This window comes from Hemicordylus capensis, chromosome 3 (assembly GCF_027244095.1).
Source record: "Hemicordylus capensis ecotype Gifberg chromosome 3, rHemCap1.1.pri, whole genome shotgun sequence".
NCBI lineage: Eukaryota > Metazoa > Chordata > Lepidosauria > Squamata > Cordylidae > Hemicordylus > Hemicordylus capensis.
The window spans coordinates 125,224,205-125,244,948 of record NC_069659.1 but is presented as its reverse complement, the minus strand read 5'-3'; the positions used below and the strand labels follow the sequence as shown (position 1 = coordinate 125,244,948).

The 20,744-nt window shown below is 43.9% G+C and overlaps 1 protein-coding gene across 1 annotated transcript in view; it reads right to left on the bottom strand.

Moving 5' to 3' along the window:
• The window catches only part of PRKX (protein kinase cAMP-dependent X-linked catalytic subunit), an 86,503-nt gene extending 78,363 nt beyond the window's left edge, over positions 1-8,140 (bottom strand). The window contains exon 1 of the mRNA XM_053311911.1: positions 7,456-8,140. Within this exon, the coding sequence (XP_053167886.1) occupies positions 7,456-7,642 (187 nt within the window). The 5' untranslated portion in view covers positions 7,643-8,140. The remainder of the gene's footprint in view (positions 1-7,455) is intronic.
• Between the last annotated feature and the right edge of the window lie 12,604 nt (positions 8,141-20,744).

The window sequence follows — 20,744 nt, the reverse complement described above, 5'->3', positions numbered from 1 at the left end:
CTTTCAATGATATAACCACCAGGCCTTGACAAATTTTCTTTGGATCAGAAAATGGACACTTGACAAGATCACCAGATTTAGTGATGTGTGTGGATGCTTGTATACCCACATTGTATAGTGATGTGTGTGGGTACTTGTATACCCACACACCTACATTGTGTGTGGTTATGGGTACTTGTATGTTTACAAGTAACATACTTATATCAGAAACAGAGCTGCCCGAGGTCAAATAAAGATTTTATTAAATAACTCTGCCTCTGAATATTTTAGTCTAGACACCAATGTTAAATTTCAAGGTGCCATGGCTCCCTGGCACCTGTATTTGTCAAGCCTTGACTTAAGATGTGGCAGCTGATAATTTAGAACTAGTAGAAAAACCCTTGGGAACACTCTGAGACTAGGGATGTGCATGAACCTGTTCGGAGGCTCGCTTATGGGCCTCCGAACAAGTTTGAATACTGGCTGGTTCGAACATTCAGGGGAGGGGGGTGGTGTAGGATTTTAAAAGAGGAGGAGGGTGCACTTATCCCTCCCCCTGCTGGCGCTGGAATTTAGTAAAATGCCTTGGGACAGCAGCGTACCTCCCTGTTGCCCCTTTTCCTTCTTTGGCCAGAAGTGGCCCAAAGTACCAGGCATGTGTGAGCATGCTGCATGCACACTCGTGCATGTCAGATGTGTGCGTGTGCAACTGCGGCATGCGCACATGCACCCGGTACTTCTGGCCGAAGGAGAAGGGGCGGCAGGGAGGTACACTGCCGCCCCAAGACATTTTATTAAACTCCAGTGCTGGTGGGGGGGGAGAGGTGGGAGGGGTGAGGTGGGAGGGGTAAGTGTACCCTCCCCCACCCTTAAAGTCCTACCCCCTCACCCCTTTGAGCCACCCCCACCATATCTGAAATCCTTATCTGAGACCACTGCACCCATAAAGGGTCATTCAGAAGTCCATGCTGTAAATTGTGTCTAAAGCAGTTTCACTACAACAAATCTTAGAACTGAGATAAGTTTGGCCAGTGCCCCTAAGCAGTCAGCCCCCTGACCAAATGTGACGAGATGGGACAATTCTTGCTTTTGTCATTGCAGGGACAGGGCCATTAAGCTACAGGTCTCAACCCTTTTTCACAACAGGTAATCAGCTCAAACCAGACCTAACTTTGGACATGTACAGTGGTCCCTCTACTTACGAAATTAATCCGTTCCGAATGCACATTTGTAAGTCGAAAAATTCATAAGTCGAAAAGCGGTTTCCCATAGGAATGCATTGGGAACGGATTAATGCGTTCCGGAGCCTAGAAAAAAGACCCAGACCCCCAGTAAGGCTTGCAAACTGCACAGGAACATTTCTTTTCAAGAATAAACAGGCAGTAAACAGGCAGGCAAGTCAAGGAAACTGCATGTAAAATTTGTAAGTCGTGGAAACCCCATCTAAAAATTTGTAAGTCGAGGAAACCCCATCTAAAAATTTGTAAGTCGAAAAAACCGCATCTAAAACCGGATCTAAAACTGCCGTTTGTAACTCGAAAAATACTTATGTCGAGTAGTTTGTAAGTCGAGGGACCACTGTACATTCAGACCCATTAAAGAGGAGGCACTTTCAGTTTGGAGGGAAAACCTCAGCCCTGGATTGGAGTAAGACCAGCCAGAGATGTACTGATTCTTTTATCTGAAAGAGTGGGAAAGCCTTCCACCTCTTTAAACACTATAAAATAGGGGCCATGAACCCTACCATTTTGTCACCAGTACAGTCATGGGTTGCCAGCAACAAGGCACCATATCACCAGCTACTACTATTGCCCAGAAAGTGAAAAGCTGTAGAGATTAATGATCTCTCAGCCAAGGATCTGCCTACTGCTAGACTAAGGTAAAACTCAGTGCTAATTAGTTAGTTAATGTTTTTGTATTTTCTTTTGAATTCCTGTGTGCCAATTACTTCCTGTTTCCCCAATTCCTTATTCTGTGTGCAATCTGTCTCATCACACCAAATATGACATCAAAACAAGCCAATGCTAGAAAGAGGAATTATGACAACTTTGAATTACACTATGCACTGATATCATGAAAGGCCTTGCAAACCACTTGCTTGCAAGAGTAACATAGGTACACTATAAAATTATGGCCAATTAGCCAATGGCATCAAGAAAGAAGAAAGGTTAGAGGAGAAAGATGAAAAGGGCATCAAACACCGCAGGATCACTGTGGGAAGGGCAAATTTAACAACACCCATTGAATAGATAGTTACCTAGCTAGTAGGAGTAAACATTAGCTAATTAAACTGTATTACTGCTATATACTGTACATTCTTAGAGAGTAATTTTATAATAGTGATCCACAAACCCAGTCACCAAGAATGGTTTCATATTCTTGGACCTTACCAGCACAGACATCCAGCTCAAATATCCCCTCCCTCAGGTTCTCCAGCTGTTGCAGTAAACTTGCAGAAGAGTGAAGAGCTGGTCTTGTGGTAGCAAGCATGACTTGTCCCCATAGCTAAGCAGGGTCTGCCCTGGTTGCATCTGAATGGGAGACTTGATGTGTGAGCACTGCAAGATATTCCCCTCAGGGGATGAAGCCGCTCTGGGAAGAGCAGAAGGTTTCAAGTTCCCTCCCTGGTTTCTCCAGGATAGGGCTGAGAAAGATTCCAGTCTGCAACCTTGGAGAAGCCACTGCCAATCTGTGAAGACAATACTGAGCTAGATAGACCAATGGTCTGACTCAATATATGGCAGTTTCCTATGTTTTCCTATGAAGTCTCACTTTGGTTGTGTGCTTCAAGAGAATGATGGTGTCTCTGCCTTCTCCAAAGCTTAGTGCAAAGTGGCACAAAACCTGAGAGAGGACTCAACATTATCAGAAAAGGAGCAGAATCCTTTCCCCCACTTCACATCAGGCTTCAGGGAAAGTAGGAAGCAGGGACTTTTTACTGCTTCCCACCACCACCCCCATGGCTGATGTAAAGTGAGACATGATATAGCCAGTTCCTTCCAAGTCTCTGTAGGTACCAGAGACTTGAAGGAGGAAAGTGCTTAGGAAAATACCAATTAAAAATGATGGCTACTAGGCCTAGCCAAAGTTTGAAGATCCTTGCTTGATACTCAGATTTGTACATTCCTGGTGTTTTTGAGATTTGAATGTACTCTTTCGAATCTAACACAAGCAATGTAGGCAGTAGGTTCTTTCCAAAGCAAGTTAGATATAAATCACCATTGAAGTTACTCATAACTAACTTAAATCCCATTCATTTCAAATGAATTTAGGATTCCTCACTTCTTTTAGATACAATACACTCAATCCACTGTCTCAAATTGGTTATTCCTATTAGGTGAAAACTAACTACATTAAAAATAGATGGGCAAATGAAAAGCTGAAGGATTCATTTTCAACAGCTCTATCCCTTTACTCTCTCCTTCTACCTTCCACTGTACCGTTTAGTAAAAATTCCTAGTAAGAGATCTAAAAAGGTTTCCTTGCATCTCTACAACAATCTGTTTTTATTCTGAAGCTGGAACAATTATCCAGTTCAAGACTTTTAAAAGAGTCTTTGATTTGATTGAGGATTGTATCAGACAATTTTTATTTCATTGTTATTCACAAGAATGTTTGTATAACAAATCAATCGTTATTTATTAATACTAAGGCTGCAGTCCTGCACACATGGTTAGCTTGCTTCAATCCTTTCAAGTCAATAGAATTTTAAAAGACTAGTATCCAAGACTGCAGCTGTAGTGTTTTCTATTGGTTGCAACTTGGGATGTGCAAGGTCCAGTGGGAGGATGGTTCGGCCAGGTGTGTGTGTTACCTTTAAGGAACAAGGAGGGTGCTCTCCCCCACCCACCCCACCCCCGCCCAAATTACTGTGCCCTTATGTAACTTTTAGCTCATGTAATGAGGAAGGGACGATATCTGCCCCATTTCCTCTGCTTTCCTATGTCCCCCCAAAATATGTCCTTGCTAACTGAGGGAGCCTCAAAGACATATTTTCAGGGGGCATTGCAGGCAGCCCAAGGGGATGATCAGTGAAAATCATCCTTCATCCATGGTGTGAGCTAAACATTATTATGCAAGAGTAACATTAGCCTGGATGCTGTCCACAATGTTTAAAATATCAATTCATTTTATTACCATGGATATAATATTGGTTCGAAACCTGACTTGCTCACAAACTCTAGTTAGAACAAATCAGGATTTGCCAGCTTTGGATGCAATGACAAGTCCCACCAGCTGACATAATGAGAAAAATTACTCAAAGTAGTCCCAATGAAATTAAACAGACAGATTAGACATTGCCATTTCAATGGGACTATTTTGAGTAATTTTTCTCAGTATATCTGTTCCTGTTTTAACCCAGGAACAGAACAGCAGATTTTCCTCTAATGCACGAGGGGAGCACAAAGGTTCATGTTAACAACACTAAATCATAGTTAAAATATGGTTTAACATTATATCTGATCCAGCCAAAGTCTAATGAGCATATATATGAATGATGGTGAGCATCGGAATCAAGAGCACTAAAATTTATGCAGATATGTACCTTTGAATAAGATGTATTGTATACATCATATTTTGATGTATATCTGATGAAGTAGTCAAGAGTGACATGATCTCTGCTGTGCATATAATTCAAAGCTTGGCAAATACCAGGCCCCAGAGAGCCAAGGCACTTGGAAATTTAACTATTGAATCTATACTAGGATATTCAGGGGTGGAGTTATTTAATTAAATCTTTATTTGTCTCCGAGGCACTGCTTCTGTTCTTGATAAAAAGAAACCCATTTACTCTCCCCATCCAGTGTCCATCACTAAATCCAGTTATTTTGTTAAGTGTCCATTGTCTGACTTCTACATTTTGGGCTGGTTTCTAGATCCAATGAAAATTCATCAGGGTCTGATAACTATAAAGTACCTTTGCTATCAATGGATGAGCATCAAGTGTTTAAAGAAAACAAGGCCAAAGATACAGTTTGGGTTGATGGCCCTGTTGAAATGCAGAGCTAAGTGGACATTAACCCACTTAATGGGTTAAGTGTTTACTCAACATATCTGATCCATTCATTCATGTCCAGGTTGCAAAAGAACTTGACTGATGTGGAAAGTTTTGTTATAATGAGTAAAATTTGAACCTAAGTCACAAATGTGTGCATGACTATCTTTAAATCCATACAGAATCCAATATAATTAATTCATCTATTTTCCAGGAAGAAGATGTATTCAGCAAAATTCTAAAAGTCAATTTGGAAAATCCACATCCCATCCCCACCAAAATATATATGCACACTCACACTATTCTCCTTTTATCATGTTTGCATTCATTCTTAGACCTGAGATAAAGACCTATGTTTTAAATGTCAGTAGTGGCTATCACTCTCCTGAAAAATAAGATTAAATAATTTGGGAACAAGATTAAACTAAAATTTTAAAGAGACTACAAACTGCTGAGCTATTATCTTGTTTAAGAATAACATTTTGCAGTGTTAAACATTATTGCACCAACTGAAATGTCAACCTAACTCTTATATAGAGAGAATCCTAAAATTGTGTCTTATTTAGCATTCTGAAGTCTTGTAAGGATGGAAGGATGAGGAATCCAAACTTCTTCAAGATTAACAGGAAACCCATAAGGATGGACACTTCTGCTAATACTGCTCAATCTTGCCTTTTCTAGTAACAGTCAGGGGGGAAAGAGTGATGAAGAAGAAGATTGGCTCATTTACCACATGCTTGCTGCTTGTATGGCACACATCATTCCATCGCTGTTGCTAGCACAAGCAGGGGAGGCTCTGTACAAATGACACAGTACTGGGAATGCTGGGAGTCAGGCACAGCTGCTCTGATGCACTGCATCGTTCAAATGGAGCCTCCCATGCCTGCACTAGGAACAGTGACTGAACTGGCAGGCCCATGTTACACTTCTAAAAACCATGAGCATAGGCAAACCAGATGATCCTGGAAGTTATTTTTTCATAAGGAGGTTTAACCGTCAGCAACACTAAGAACTGCTCAGGATATGGTCCAAAGTGAAGCAGCTTCTCAAAAGCAATAGCTGGAAGACTAACTTCCAAGGGAAAGGTTCTAACATTCAAGGGAAAGGGGAAGAGTTGGTTTTCATCATGCACTCTTGTCTTAAGGTTTTCAGGTTTTCTCACGTCATGTGGCACTTCTCTTCTACTGCAAGCAAGGCCGGCTAACACAATCTGCAGAGATCAAATGCAAAATATCCTTCAAGAGGGGAAATCTGGGAAATAATGCAATGTCAAAGTGGATGACTTTCCTGTCACAGGTCCTTCTATTAAAGATTTCACAGCTTAACTTATATTCAGTTTTTGAAGGAATGCAAACACACATCACAGGTTCATCTCAAGTGCTTACAATACAATGATACCCAAACAGAAGAACAAACCCACAGTTGCAAACCATGTTTAATATTAACAGGCACTTAGATAGAATTTGTAAGTGAACTGTAGGAAGAGGACACACATTTAGCAAACACTTTTTACAAACATAAAGAGGCACAGGCATAAACTAACTTAATACAATTACTTGACAGAGAGCATGCAAAAACAAGTATCAAAATGCTCTGCCACAGAAGAAGGCAATTCATGTACTGCTTAGGCAGCATATTATTCAGTGAAACAGGCTGAACATCCACTGAAGTCACCAGGACTCAAAACAATTTACATGCAAATGTTTCTGTTCAAAAGGTCTGTGGGTTGCAAACTCAGAGTAGTTTAGTCCTCGTGCAGGATAAACAGGACCACACACTGTTTACAAAACTAGTTTAGCTTTGTGCCAACATAGAGGAGAGAGCAAAATCCAGATCAGTGTGTGTACACACAGAGACACTTATCAGACTTTTTCATATTGGATTTAGCAGTTCCCAAGCCATGGCACCTGCCAGCCTCTCAACTGACATTTCTAAACGCTTGTTTTGCTCTCTCCGATAAGTACTATATTGTAGGAGCTTGCCAGATCAGAGAACAGGAAGGAAAATACCAAGCCTAAGAACAGGGGGGGAGTCTAGAAGCTAGCAGACAATTGTGTCTGGGCATAAGGTGTACAATTGCACACTTAAGTGAGGCGAGAAAAGGCCAGGTCTAAGTAGCGACATTCCACTTCCACCGGGGTGGGAACGGTGTTAGCAGCTGGCAGCATCCCCTGGGGCCGTGTGCCCAGGGGAAGAAAAGCGCTAGCAACAGCTCTTCTGTTGCCTTGGCTCTCAGATAATGATTTCCAAAAGAGGAGCACTGCAGGAAGACATCTCACTACCTGGTCTACGAACTAAGGCGTTGCTGTGTGAACTGTGAATCACTGGGTATTGCGGGGAGGGGGCGCTAAAATGAAGGGTGTCCCTTTCACATAGCGACGTCTCAGAAGCCTACTGGGTGGTCAGGGGGCGGCGAGGGCAGAATACGTCCCGCTCCTGCTTCCTTTGTTTTTCATTGGCTGCAGCCCAGCCGCACTCACCCACAGTGGCTAAGGTCTCCAGATCCTCGAGTCTATAAGCTGGGGACTCCGACGCCGGCGGTGCAGGGGAGCCTCGGCTAGCCGGACTGGGAGAGGGGGCGGGCTGGGGCTCGCCAGTTCCCGCCGCCTCGTAGCCGCCGGGGCTTCTGGTCCCGACTTTAGCCCTTACGGCGCTCAGCGTCTCCATGTGAAGAAGAGAGAAAAGGCGCGTCCCTCCTGTCAGGCGAAAGGGCAAAGTTTGGATCGCCAGAGCCGGCCCGGCCTCTCTTGATCTCTTCAGCAGCCGCAGTTGCCCCGAACCTGGGCCAGTTCCAGGCTCAACCTCTCAGCAGCTACAAAGTGGCCGCTGGCGCCCTGCATCGCGCCTGGGCGCAGCTCCTTTGGCCCCGTCTGCGTGCGTGTGCGCGCTTCTCGAGATGGGTCGTGTGTCGCCGCCGCCGCTCCTCGTACTCTTCCCGCCGGCGCCTCAGTGCAGACAATGGGCTTGCCCGGAGAATGCCGACTCTCTCACTCACACACACACTCACTCACTCACCAGCCAGCCAGCCGGTCGCACGCGGGGATAAGAGGCGGGGTTTGGCGTCCTGCAGCTGCGGCAGAGCCCTTGAGAGGGCGGGGCGGGCGGGCACCGAGAGAAAGAGGGAAGCAAAGAGCAGTAGCAACAACAACATCATAGGAAGGAAGCAGCAATGGCAAACCGACTGGGGGAACCTACTACCGGTTCCTTGTTTTTAATTTATTTATTTTTTAAGCGCACTGCTGCCCACAAAATGCAAATAGCAGTTGAAGCGATTGCTGCAGCTGCCAAGACTGACTGTCACCTTTTCTTTCCCCAATCAGATCCGTCTAGGAAGCTGAGGGGCTTGCTTGCTATTGAGATTCCGCTCCCGTCCTACAGTCCACCTCCCCGGCGTTTCGTAGCTTCGGGGCAACCACACGCCAACGCCATAGAGCTTGCCTTTTCTCAGATTGCGCAGGAAATAGCCAGCTACTGACGCCCTGGGGTCAGTTCAGGGTCTCTGCAGAGGTTTTGTAGAGTTACCTGTTTCTGGGTGTGTTTCCCCCGCATCGATTCAGCGCTCACCAGCCTGGATTTCCACTCAACCCCCCCCCCCCGCCCCCATTTTCATCATAGGTGAACGTCGACCAAGTGGAAGGGTCACAGACGTACACGGAGGGGCAGGAAATCCCTGAGTGGCTTGCAAGGGAAGGAGCTCAGTCAGAAGACTAATGTTTAAAAAACAGCAACCCTGAGGATCTGGAGTTGGCATATAGAACTGTGAGGAGCCTGGGTTGGGTTATAGCAGAAATCCTAGGGAGATGGCAGTGGGCACTGTCAGCAGGTATATATCAAAGAGCTATAGAAAACTTACTGGAAACTGTCTGGGATGGGCCAAAGAATTGTGGAGTCACAAAGGCTTACTGACTCCTATACTGGGACAGAATAACAGTCTTTGCTTTTGTGCACCCTCCTTGTCATTGCCATCAGCTATCACTTAGTGTCACCATATCACTTATGTAAGAAATCCTGTGATGGTGAAGCTACAGGTCGATGTTATGATTGCAATCTCTACAGCTTGTTTGCACACAGTGATATACATTCATGATGATCACATGTAACGATCTATACAGGGGTGTAACTATAATAGGGCAAGGGGAGACAGTTGTCTGGGCCCCCTCCCAGAGGCAAGTCACATGACTGACTCCCCCAGCCGCGCACCTGCCTGGGCTTCCTTCAGTTGTAGTCATCCTCTAAAATTGATGCGAGTGTTAAAGACTTGGAGCTACCAGAACAGCACGTCTTTCTCTAGCACCATTAAATGACTTGCATTTGTCCACAATTTACAAAACTTAAAAAATAATAATTTAGGATGATGTTCTATTGTGGCGCATATCTATATAATGCTTTTCGTTACCACTATTCAGCCTCATTTAAGATTTTGAACTACTATTCATCTGAATATAGTTTTAGAAGTATGTATTTCTACACAGCAGTGCCTCTGTATGCATGAACCACACATATAGATCCAGGGGCATAGCAAGGTTGGAGTGGGCATTTTAAAATCTTGTCTCTGGGCCCACTCCAACCTTGCTATGCCCCTGGATCTATATGTGTGGTTCATGCATACAGAGGCACTGCTGTGTAGAAATACATACTTCTAAAACTATATTCAGATGAATAGTAAGACTGAAGTAGCTAGCCAGTGGGAACCCTGCAGTACTGATGAATTTTTCTCTTGGGAGAATGTGCCCAGAGAAAAAGGAAGATGGAAAATGTAGATGTAGAGAACCCCCAAAGAAAATGTAGAGAACCCCCAAAGTTCTTATATCAGCAGACAGCAGTGGCAAAACAGAGGAACATTTTGTTCAAAATGTCCTCCAACTCTTCTCCTTCAAATTAGACACCAGAAAGGTACTTCAAAGGAGAAGGAAATGTTCCTTATTATCTCAAGTAAGTTGAAACCAGAAATAAGTGGCTGATATCCAGAGCAACAAACCACTTGCAGAAGGATGTTGCGCTAGTGCAAGATTGATATGGTAACTAGTTGTGCTAAGTCTGTGCAACTATGGCCTGTTTTGTTTGATTAATGCAAAAATTTGTGCAAGACAACTATAGCACAGTTATGCAAATCTCCAGTTTTTTGGTGCAGCTGAGCTAGTTTCTTGTGGTACTGCAAATTTGTTCATTCCACTGCTCTGGATATTAGAGGTGTGCACAAATCAATTTTTTTCAGTTTGCTTTGTGCCCAAATTGAATCACTCCTGATTTGTTTTGTGTCCAAATCTCTGCTTCTGAATCATCTGGTTCGATTTGGATTTGATTTGATTGGGATCCAGATCGATTTGGACCACTTATAAAGGTCCTAGGGCACCAAATTAGGGTAGTGGGTAGGTTCCCATGGGTGCCACCTACCACCCTTATTTCAAGGCAGTAGGGCACTTGGTTGATTTTTAATGTTGGGTTTTTTTTTAGTTTTTAATGATTTTGTATATTCCCACCATAGGAAATAATGGGGATTCGAAGTCTCCCTATCCTAACCCCAACATGAATCCACAGCTTTCTTGCTTTCTTTTTTTTTAAAGCTAAGCTCTAGCCCTTGTAGAAATGGAGTTATGGAGCAAAATGTGCAATCATTTTTCAGGAGTTTGGATTCTTTGGTCTATAATAACTTTTCCTCATAATGAATCCCTATGAGAATTCATTGCACACCTTCATTTCTTCTGTTCATTTTGACTGTCATTGGACAGTGCCAACTGTCAAGTGCCATGTGCCAACTACACAGGCTCCCCCACACACACACTCACACTGAGGTCATTCACACAATCAAAAACTGTGTTCTACCTGGGTTTGGGAACTGTGTGTACTCCCAATTTTTGATTGTGTGGAAGCAAGGTTAGAGGAAAACCTGGGTAGCTTTTTCTCCTACCTTGCTTCCACACAATCACTTCTACCCAGGTTTTCCTCTAACCTTGCTTCCACACAATCAAAAATTGGGAGTACACACAGTTCCCAAACCCAGGTAGAACACAGTTTTCAGTTGTGTGAATGACCTCACTATTTTTTTAGGAATGTTTGAAGTGCTTAGATTCTTTAGTGTCTTCATTACACACCTTCATTTCTTCTGTTCATTTTGACCCCACTGCGTGGAGGGGAATTAGTTACATCCCATGTGCCAATTACCCCGCAAGCCACTAGGTACTCAGTTTATCTTTTAGGAATTGTTGAGGTGTTTCGACTCCTTGGTGTGTAATGAATTCTCATAGGATTCATTACAAGGAAAGGTTATTAGACACCAAAGTGTGTAAACACTTGAAAAAATTCCTAGAATATAAACTGAGTAGTACCCCCACTGCCTTGAGGGTGCAAGTGGGATGTAGTTGGCACTTGACAGTTGGGACTGTCCAAAGACAGTCAAAATGAATAGAGGAAATGAAGGTGTGTAATGAATTCTCATAGGGATTCATTGAGGAAAGTTATTATACACCAAAGAATCCAAACACTTGAAAAATAGTAAACACACATTTTGCTCCATAACTTCACTTCTACAAGGGCTAGAGCTTAGCTTTTTAAAAAAAAAAAAAAAAGGAAAGCTGGGACTCTGGGGAAATTAAAAGGAGGAATCTGAATCTCAAATAAATTCAAATAGAATCTGGCACAATTCAGTTTGGATCTGAATCTTGCCAATGGATCTTCTGTCTCCAAATCACTTGAATCAGCTAGATTTTGCACATCCCTACTGGATATCAGCCAGTATCTTTAACTCTGCATGTTGGCCCTGGATTCTATCTCTTATGGTCAGCTCAGCTTCAGTGATGTTAAGAACAGACACCATAGAAGCCTGACACATGAACAGGTTTCATATGGTTGGTGACTGCCTTATAGAGACAATTTCACTCTGCATTTTTCTTACCTTTTACAGAAAGAAAATGATGATAAGAATTAGGCCTTAACTACAGCAGTCATTCAATAAACTGTTGTGATGGGAGCTACTAGCAGGAAAGGTTTTGAACCAAGGCCACCGATTGATAAGAAGACTGTCAAAGGGAGTGATGGCACTGAGCCCCATTTTTCCTCAATAGCTATGAAATATGTAATATGCATCATTTCCCCACATTTGGGGAATGATAGTTATTGGCATGTATTGAAAGGAAGAATAGAGGTGAGGGCAAAGGAATTGTTGCAAACAAAATTTTTAAAAAGAAATATAATGCTTTCCAAAGGTTGTAGTGTATTCCTGCAACACCCTCAGTAAAAACAAGCTTTCTTAGTACTTTATTAGAACAATAGCAAAGAATGGGGACTGAAACCTGCACCCAGGCTTTGTCAGTCCTATTGCTCAATCTCAATTTCAATATATTGCTCAATTTAAGCAAACCTAATTCAATGCAAACTTGCATCCTAGAAGAATTAGAAGCTCTTAGTGGAGGATATTTATATGTGATTGGTTGGTTGCTGTAGTTTGCTTCTCTCTCCCCACTTTTAAAAAAATCAACTTTATCTTTTGTTTTGTGGTAATACAATTTTCATGAGGAACAGTAATCTTGAAAATGCAAATGTCCATTAATATTTTAAGATGCCTCTCACCCTAGTAATTAACTGCAGCACCTAATAAAGGTCATTCTACATAAAGTGCAAATAATAGCATAGAACCTGAAATTATCAAGGAAGTTGTTGGGAATTGGTGCCTGAATTACAGGACATGTGTTAAATAGGTGACTAATAGTCTTGTTTTAAACCCAAACATAAATCAAAATAACAAGAGGTACTACATTTCATTGCTCAGTGTGGTTTTAGTCAAGCAACAGGACATTTGTCTATTTTTCTTAAATAGCAATTGGTTTCCACATGTTAGTTAAATTGCACTCTGTGATTTCACTCTGAATAGTCCAGAACAAGAATAAGATCAAATAGTGTGTAAAATATGCTTCTTGGTTCCTGATGTGTTGGACTGAAAATGACACCTTGCATTGGCAAAATGGCACATATTTGATAGTGTGTATGGCAGTTTTGCAAACCATCTCAGATGGAGCAGAGAAGTTGCAATGACATCAGCGGGACATATAAGGAACCCGATTTCCTGCACTGTGCAGGGGCTTAGACTAGAAGACATCAAAGGTCCCTTCCACGAGCAGGGAGGCAGCCCTGGACGGCCAGATCAGCTGCCCAGACGATTGTTGGCTCTGTGACGGAGCCAGCGGGAGCTGGGGAGCTTGGGGGCCGCGCAGCCCCCGGAAGCTCCAGTATGCCCTGTGCGAGTGCGCAGGGCATACCGGGGAGACCCCCAGAGCCAGGAAGCAGCTTTTTGCCTCCCCTCTGGGGATCTACTTATGAGTAACTGTGGCGCGGAGCCGCACCGTAGCTACTCACGATCTTTAAAACCAGGTTTGCGGAATGCTCGCTCCTCAAACCTGGTTTTAGGGGAGGGGTACTTTGGCAGGTTACCCGCCTAGGAACCACCGGGTTCGCAGCCGAGCCTTGTGGTTCACATAATGGGGTGAAACTGGGCTAGCCTCCGCTCGCCCGATTTCGCCCCATCGTGTGGATAGCGCCTCTGTGTTTCCTCTGACTTGCTTGACCCCATGCCAATTAAGCATAAAGATGGTACTTAAGAAGCTCTGGAGCTCATTTGATAGTTCAGGTAGAGCCAGGCCAGCTCGACGTAGTGTACACTAGGGCAGCACAACTTCAGCCTTCCTGCAGATGCTGGACTACAACTCGCATCACCCCTGATTATTATTAGACACTGGTTGGGAGTTATTGTCCAAGAACAGCTTGTGGGCCAAAGTAGTGCAGTCCTGGTGTATACTGACTCTTCCTAGACTCTGTACTATGACCATGTTCCAAAGGCCCCTATGATGGTGCAGGAGGCTCTGTAGCATGTTTCCAGTTATTTGTTTACTGTCTCTGATTTATCTGGGTCTCCCCGCATCATGCCTCTGAATAGCCTTATCTCAGTTTACATGTCCTATTCCCTCCATCATATCACCTTGACGACAACGAGTTGCAGTGACTGCCAGTTCCCTTCCAGGTCCAATTTAAGATACCAGTTATTACCTTTAAAGCCCTAATGACCTGGACCCCATCCATCTAAAAGACTGTTTGCTCTCTGCTGAACCTACCCAACCTACAAGGTGTTCTGCCTGTACACAATGAGGTCGTGTACATGACCAAAATAGTTGCAAGGAGGGCAGGCAGGGACAGATCTACCTTCCCTCCAGACAAGCATTGACATTCTTTTCAGCACACTGGTGTGCACCCACATGAACTGCACTGCTCCAAGTCTTGTCCCAGCCTCCAGGAGTCCCACAATGCACTGCGTGACAAGCACGGTGCGTTGGAGGATTCCCCAGAATGTGTGCGCTCTAGGCACCCAACTCTGTGTATGCTCTGGCAGTATGTGTGAGCATCCTGAGCATACACACAACCCTGGTGAGCATCCTGAGCATACACACAACCCCAGTGCTGGGGTTAAGGGTGCACTTCAAAGTTGGGTCAGGCTGGGTGGGCACTCCACACAAACAACCTAACACAGGCTGGGCTTCTCTAGCTTGAGTGAGGCTGCTTGTGAGAACAGCCTTCCTGAGTTCATTCACACAACTGAAGATGGAAAACACTGGTCCTACACAGATTTGGATGCTGTGTGTGCTCCCAGTTTTCTGTTGCATGAGAGCAAACAACCAGGTAGGAGGAGGGAGAAGTGATTGTATGGAATCAAAGAAGAAGGAAAAGCTGGATAGGACAGTGCTGTCCTACACAGCTTTCATACCCAGCATTAAACTAAGGTAGGATTAAAAGCGGTCCTACCCAGCCTTTCCTCCTACCTTGATTCCACACAATCACTTCACAGTCACGACTCAGGGCTTGGCTCAGCTGCATGCAGTGGCAGCTCCAGCTGGCTGCTCTCCTCTTTGGTTTCCCCAGAGAGGAGACCCGCACAGCCAGAGCTGCTACTGCACGTAGCCAAGCAGAGTGTGCTGTAGCAGCTCGGCTGGGTTGGGGTGCAGGTGCTGCAGTCATGGCTGTGCTCTGGGGCTGGCACCAATGCGAGCAGGGAGATTCTATACAGGAGTGGGGTTTGAGATGGTGGGGTTTGAAATGGCTGAAATCCCCCTGCATGGGGTTTGTAATGGCTTGGGGTGATTGCCCTATTTGTCCCTTGGCAGCTCCACATCTGAACAAGCCAAAGTTAAAGACTCATGAACAAGCCAAAGTTAAAGACTCCTAGCTCCTGTTTATTTCAATGCGATGGGAATATTAAATATGCTTAAATCTCTCCCACTGAAATCAGTGCAATTAAGTTTTTTAAGTGTCCTGACATTCCCCTTGAACTGGCTGTTTCTTTAATATTTTTCATATTTAATGGTTTTCCAGTATTCATGTTTTAACAAATCTCTCTCTCTGACAGACATTGTCATTCTTGTGAACTGAAGACAGACACCTAAGTAGTTGTTAATTGTGATGAATCAGTAGAAGAGACTTCAGTCTCCATGTGGTGCCTTAATAGCATCCTGTCATATTATCTTTTTAATCAAACACTTTACCCATTCCCAGACACCTAATCACGTGTGCTTACATTATGTGTCATAACCTATGGAAGCTTGTACCACAGGTATGGCAAGCTAGTTGCCCAGAAGGAATTGTTAGTTGTTCCAGGAGAATAATTAAGTCTGAATCCTAAATACAATTACTAGAGAGTACATCCTATTGAACTTAGAGACTTATTTCTGAGTAAACATGCTTTTGATAGTGTGCATGGCATACTTATGAATACTTATTGGAGGAGTAAGTGCCACTGAACAAAGTGGGGCTTACTTTTGAGTAAACATACATAGGGTTTCTTTGGCAGGTTCCCCATACTATATGGAAATGCACCCAAGACTGTACTCACAAGGTTATGGGACATTTTACAGTTCATGCTGGCAAGAATGGGCCTCAAAAATAGGCTTGAAAATACATCGTTGGCACCAGCTTGCTTGTCAACCCCATGATTTCTTGCTCCTTCACTTCCTCAGCTAGATTAGAAAAGAGCCAGAATATTATGAAGAAATATAGTGTGCCTCAATTGCCCTTGATTTCTGACTTTGATTTTCATGGCTATTACAATAATTGTCAATATTGTTTGGTAATGTTTGATGTTGACATTTAGATCTGACTTACACATAATTCAAACATCTCAAGGTGAAAGAATAAAGTAATCAAAAAATGTATTATTTTGCTTGGCCAGTCCCTGTATCACTGATCAGAGTTCATGAATATTACATTTGATTTCTCGTTGAAAGAAAGAAAGAGACTTTGTTGCGGTTTCTGTGGAATTTTAAATTCCACAGAATTTTGCTCTTCAGACCATGTGTCTGGTTGAGCAGCTAAACACCAAGACTAACACACCTGTACCTAAGATTTGAGATGTTTGACACTGGTGGTTCTATGTTTCTATGTTCCTATGTTGTGGTTATTTGTTTGGTAATCAATGATGTTCACATGGTTATAAAATAAGAGTCCCATAGTGGTGTTCCTTTTCAGATACAAAGAAGAGGATGGGAAGTAGGGATGTGCAGGACGTTCTGCACTTGGAATGCTCCAACTGGAAACAGGCTGTTTGGAGTGTTCCAAGCTCAGAACAGAACAAATGAAGGCCCTGTTCCGAGCTTGGAACAGAACAACCCCATTCTGAGTCAGAATGTTCCAAGTGTTCTGAGCACCTTTTTGGAGTCCAAAATGGCACTCTTCTGGTCTCTGCACACACATGGCAGCCTGTGTGGTCAGCACCACCACACAAATGGCTGCCATGTGTTCTTGCCGTGAGTGCAAGAACACCATTTTGGAGTCGAAAATGTCGCTTGGAATGTTCCGAGCTCATTCTGTTGGAACAACCAGCTCAACTGGTTGTTCCAACGAATCATTCTGGGCATTTGTGTTCTGAGCTCGGAACGGAATCCAAATGCTTCTGTGCACATCCCTAGTGGGAAGTGGAGTGTGCTGTTTCTGTTTGTGACTATGCAGTGTTTGACTTCTGTGATTCATGAGGTATGTCAAGTTGCTATCCAATTTATCATGTAAACATAGCCACCAAACTCTGGACCTTGTTCAAACATAAGCATTATATTAATGAGTCAGAGATCCTTCTACAAATGGTAATTGTGCTAGTTCAAAATCTACATGTGACTTCAATTAGTCATGTTTCATTTTCTAATTTAATGTTCATTTTGCTGAAAACTGACATTTCTGACAAAAAATAAAGACAAATTGTGTAACATTTCTTGTTAATGTTACCTCATTTCTAACTGTTTCTAAAATGTAAACTCAATGTCCGAATTAGGAAAATATACACATATCTGGAAAAGTATAATTCTAGCAATATATCTGAGTAAAGATCAAGTTTCCTTTGAACTCAACTCTGGTTTGAAGGATTATAAAACTCTGGGAGGCAACAGGTGAATATGATGGAAGAGCAGATGACAAAATGGCAGAGAAACCAGGAGGTAGATGGCAAAGGCTGGCTGAGGTATAGAGAAAGAAGACAACCTAACAAAGGAGGTATACAGAGGCCCAGGAGTCAAGGTGGAATGGGAACACCTGGGGGCCCATTTAAGGAGGAGAAAAAAGGAAGTGGGAGAAAAGGTGAGGTCTGGAGAAATAAGGCTAGAAAGAGAAGCAAGGGGCAAAGGGAAAGAAGAGATGGGGGGCGGGAAGGCTGGTTTGAAAGGCAGACTGGAGAGTGCAAGAGTCAAGGGAAAGGAAGATGCCACAAACCCATGTAGCAAGGATGTTTGGTACTGGAACTATAACCTATCTGTGGTATGGCCGTGTATGTCTTCCATTTGGTGGACTCAACATTAGTTGTTGAAGTGGACCCTGGGACGAAAATGAAGATGGGACCATCCCCTACCTCCTTGTTGTCGTCTTTGGAGAGGTAGGGGGAGAGTGAAGAGCAAGCTGGCATTCAGCTGGTGGATGGGCCCCCTTTCCCTCATTTGCCCCCAGCTTCAATTATAGCTATACCCCTGCCTCCATGTCCTCTGCAAGTTGAGTTGTATGCTAATATCTATGGATTCATTTTCACTTTCAACATAAGTCATCCTTTGCTCTTGATAACAATTAGTCATATGTTAAGTGTTTACAAAACAAGTTCCTTTTAGGATCCAGGTTTCACTATGCTGTAGCTTGCAATCAAGTTTTGTACACATCACAATCAAGACAGAAACATCCTACCCCAGCAAAAGGAATTAATTCATTCTGAGTCAATCAGTTAATATGTAGAATCATACCTGAATATCAAAAGAAGAAATTCCTGCTCTTTTAAAAATCTTTTGCTAAGCACTTAAATATCTGTGTGCTTTAAAGTCCAGCCCATCAAATTTTATTGTACTTGCAAGTGTAAATAGTTCCAATAATTGTACAATCAACAAGGCATTAGTACAAAAGCTTACAAGGCATTCAGTAAATCAGGCTATTAATGTAGACAGCTTCAGCAACATGTAAACAGACCAAAAGTTAATTGCCCTTGCAGATCTAGTAATGTACTTCGCTCTTAACAGTTATGCACTCATTCTTGAATTCTCCATTAAATATTTACTTTTATTTTGTATCAATGTCATTTCTTTAGACAACTGAAATTAATTACCTTCCCAGTTCTGACAAAGCACGACTTTGTTTTGAAGTGCTTCCTTGCAATTACATCACTGTATCTTTAACTCTGCTTAGAAGACAGTGAGGCTCTTCACACGATCAGTGCAAAGAGCATGAACGGGGTTAGCAGGGAGAGCAGGCTTAGCAGAGCGGTTGCCCACATGGTTTCCAGCTTGGTCAAGGAGCTGGTGGGGGCTGTGGGGATTGGGGGCCGCGTGGCCCCTGGAAGTTCCAGGATGCCCCATGCAAGTGCGCAGGGCATGCTGGAGAGACCCCCAACACTGGGAGGATGCTTGCAGCCTCCCAGCAGGGGTCTCCTCGTGTGTTGCCATCGCAGCAATACACACTCAAGTAAACGTGGTTAATGGAGTGCTTGCTCCATTAACCTCATTTTAGGTGAGAGCTACTTAAGCGGGTTAGGTTCTCACACTCACCCAAAAGCTGGCTAGCCTCCCTTGGTCTGCTTTTGGCCGATCGTGAGAATAGCCTCACTGTGTTTTCAATGAAACGATGAAGGGTGTGCAGAATTGGTTTGAATAGAACCGGGTTGGATTTTGGCCAGTCCAATTCGAAACTAACTGGTCTAAAAAAAAGGCAGCTGGTCTGAGTTCAAACTGAACCGTTATGGACCAGTTTGACGGTTCAAGGGACTATGCTTGTAAAAGGGAATCATCACTGGAGGGAGACTCTGTGTGTGTGTAGGTATCTCCGCAGTCTCCCTCCCCCCCCCACTGGCCTCCCCCTGGTCTTTCCCTGGTGGCGGTGGCACAGATGGCCAGAGTGCATGTGTGGCAGCCTCCAAAATGGCCACCACCACCGGAGAAAGATCTGGAATGGCCTGAAAATGGATCAAAATGGCCCTTAGATAACCAGGGGGCAGCCAGAAGGGGAAAGGGGGACTGCAGAGACACCCCCCCCCCCGTGGCCACGCCGCCACCCCCTGAGGTTGCCAGACGCACCGGTGAGTTCTAAAAAATAATACATTTTTTAACGATAGAACCCCCAGGCTGGCCCCAAACTGGCCAGGGGGGTTCGGCTCAAGGTTGCGCCAGACCAGTTCGATGGTAGAAGGTCTCTGCTTTATCAGTGAGATAAGATATCCTAGCTTAACCTCCTCCTCTAGGATTTTTTCTGCTAGAACTCTACTGTGCTGCTGGGCAAAAATAAGTTGTGATGAAAAAATTACTAATAGTCAGCCTCATTCCATCAAACGTTGTCCAAGAAACACAACCCAGAATAGTGCAAAGCAGATGACGAAGCGCTTTACACGATTGCTGTGAAGCACCTCAGTGTGGTCTGCGGGGAGAGCGGGCTTATCCCGCTCTCCCTACAGATGAGCAGCCGCTTATAGCTAGGTGGCTGGATCGGCCGCCCACATGGCTGCTGGCTCTGTCATGGATCTGGCGGGGGCTGCAGTGATCGTGGGCTGCACGGCCCTTGGAAGTTCTAGGATGCCTAGACAAGTTCCAGGACAAGTGCACGGGACATCCTGGAGAGACCCCTGAGCCTGGGAAGCTGCAAGCAGCCTCTCGGTCAGGGGTCTACTCGTGTGTCGTCCCACACTGCGGCAACACATGAGAAACCAAATGAGGTTAACAGAGCACTAGGGGGACTTCATGTTGGTTCAAATGGAGGCTGCTTCCCTCCTGGCACCAAATGTTTGTCCATGCAGTTGTTTTGCTCTGTCTTTCTCAGGGTCAAAGCCGAATTTCCAAAACTGACGGGAAGTCTATGAAGTTTTTCATTTTTCATACATATAAGAGATGGGGAAACTTGAGGACACAGTTTTGACTCCCAGGACTGTGGCTAATGGACCCATTTAGTTCACAGTTGAAAACATTTTATTCTAATTCAGATGAATGAAAACAGCACCGTCAGATCTAGTCTCTGGTTTGTTTTATGATGGAATATGGGATATCAATGCTATAAATAAAGCCTCACTGAAAGTATGTGTAGTGGATTAAAGCCTTTGTCTCAGAGCAAGCTCACATGAAGGAAAGAAATGCTGTATCATCCCTGCTGAGCTTTCTGACTAGGCTTCTCCTAAAACTCTTCTGTATTATTGGTAGGTTCAAAGGCTGCCACCCCCACCCCTTTGAGCCTATTCCCATGATCACTAGAAAGCAGTCTAAGGGGGCCTAGCCAGCTTTCTAGTGATCGT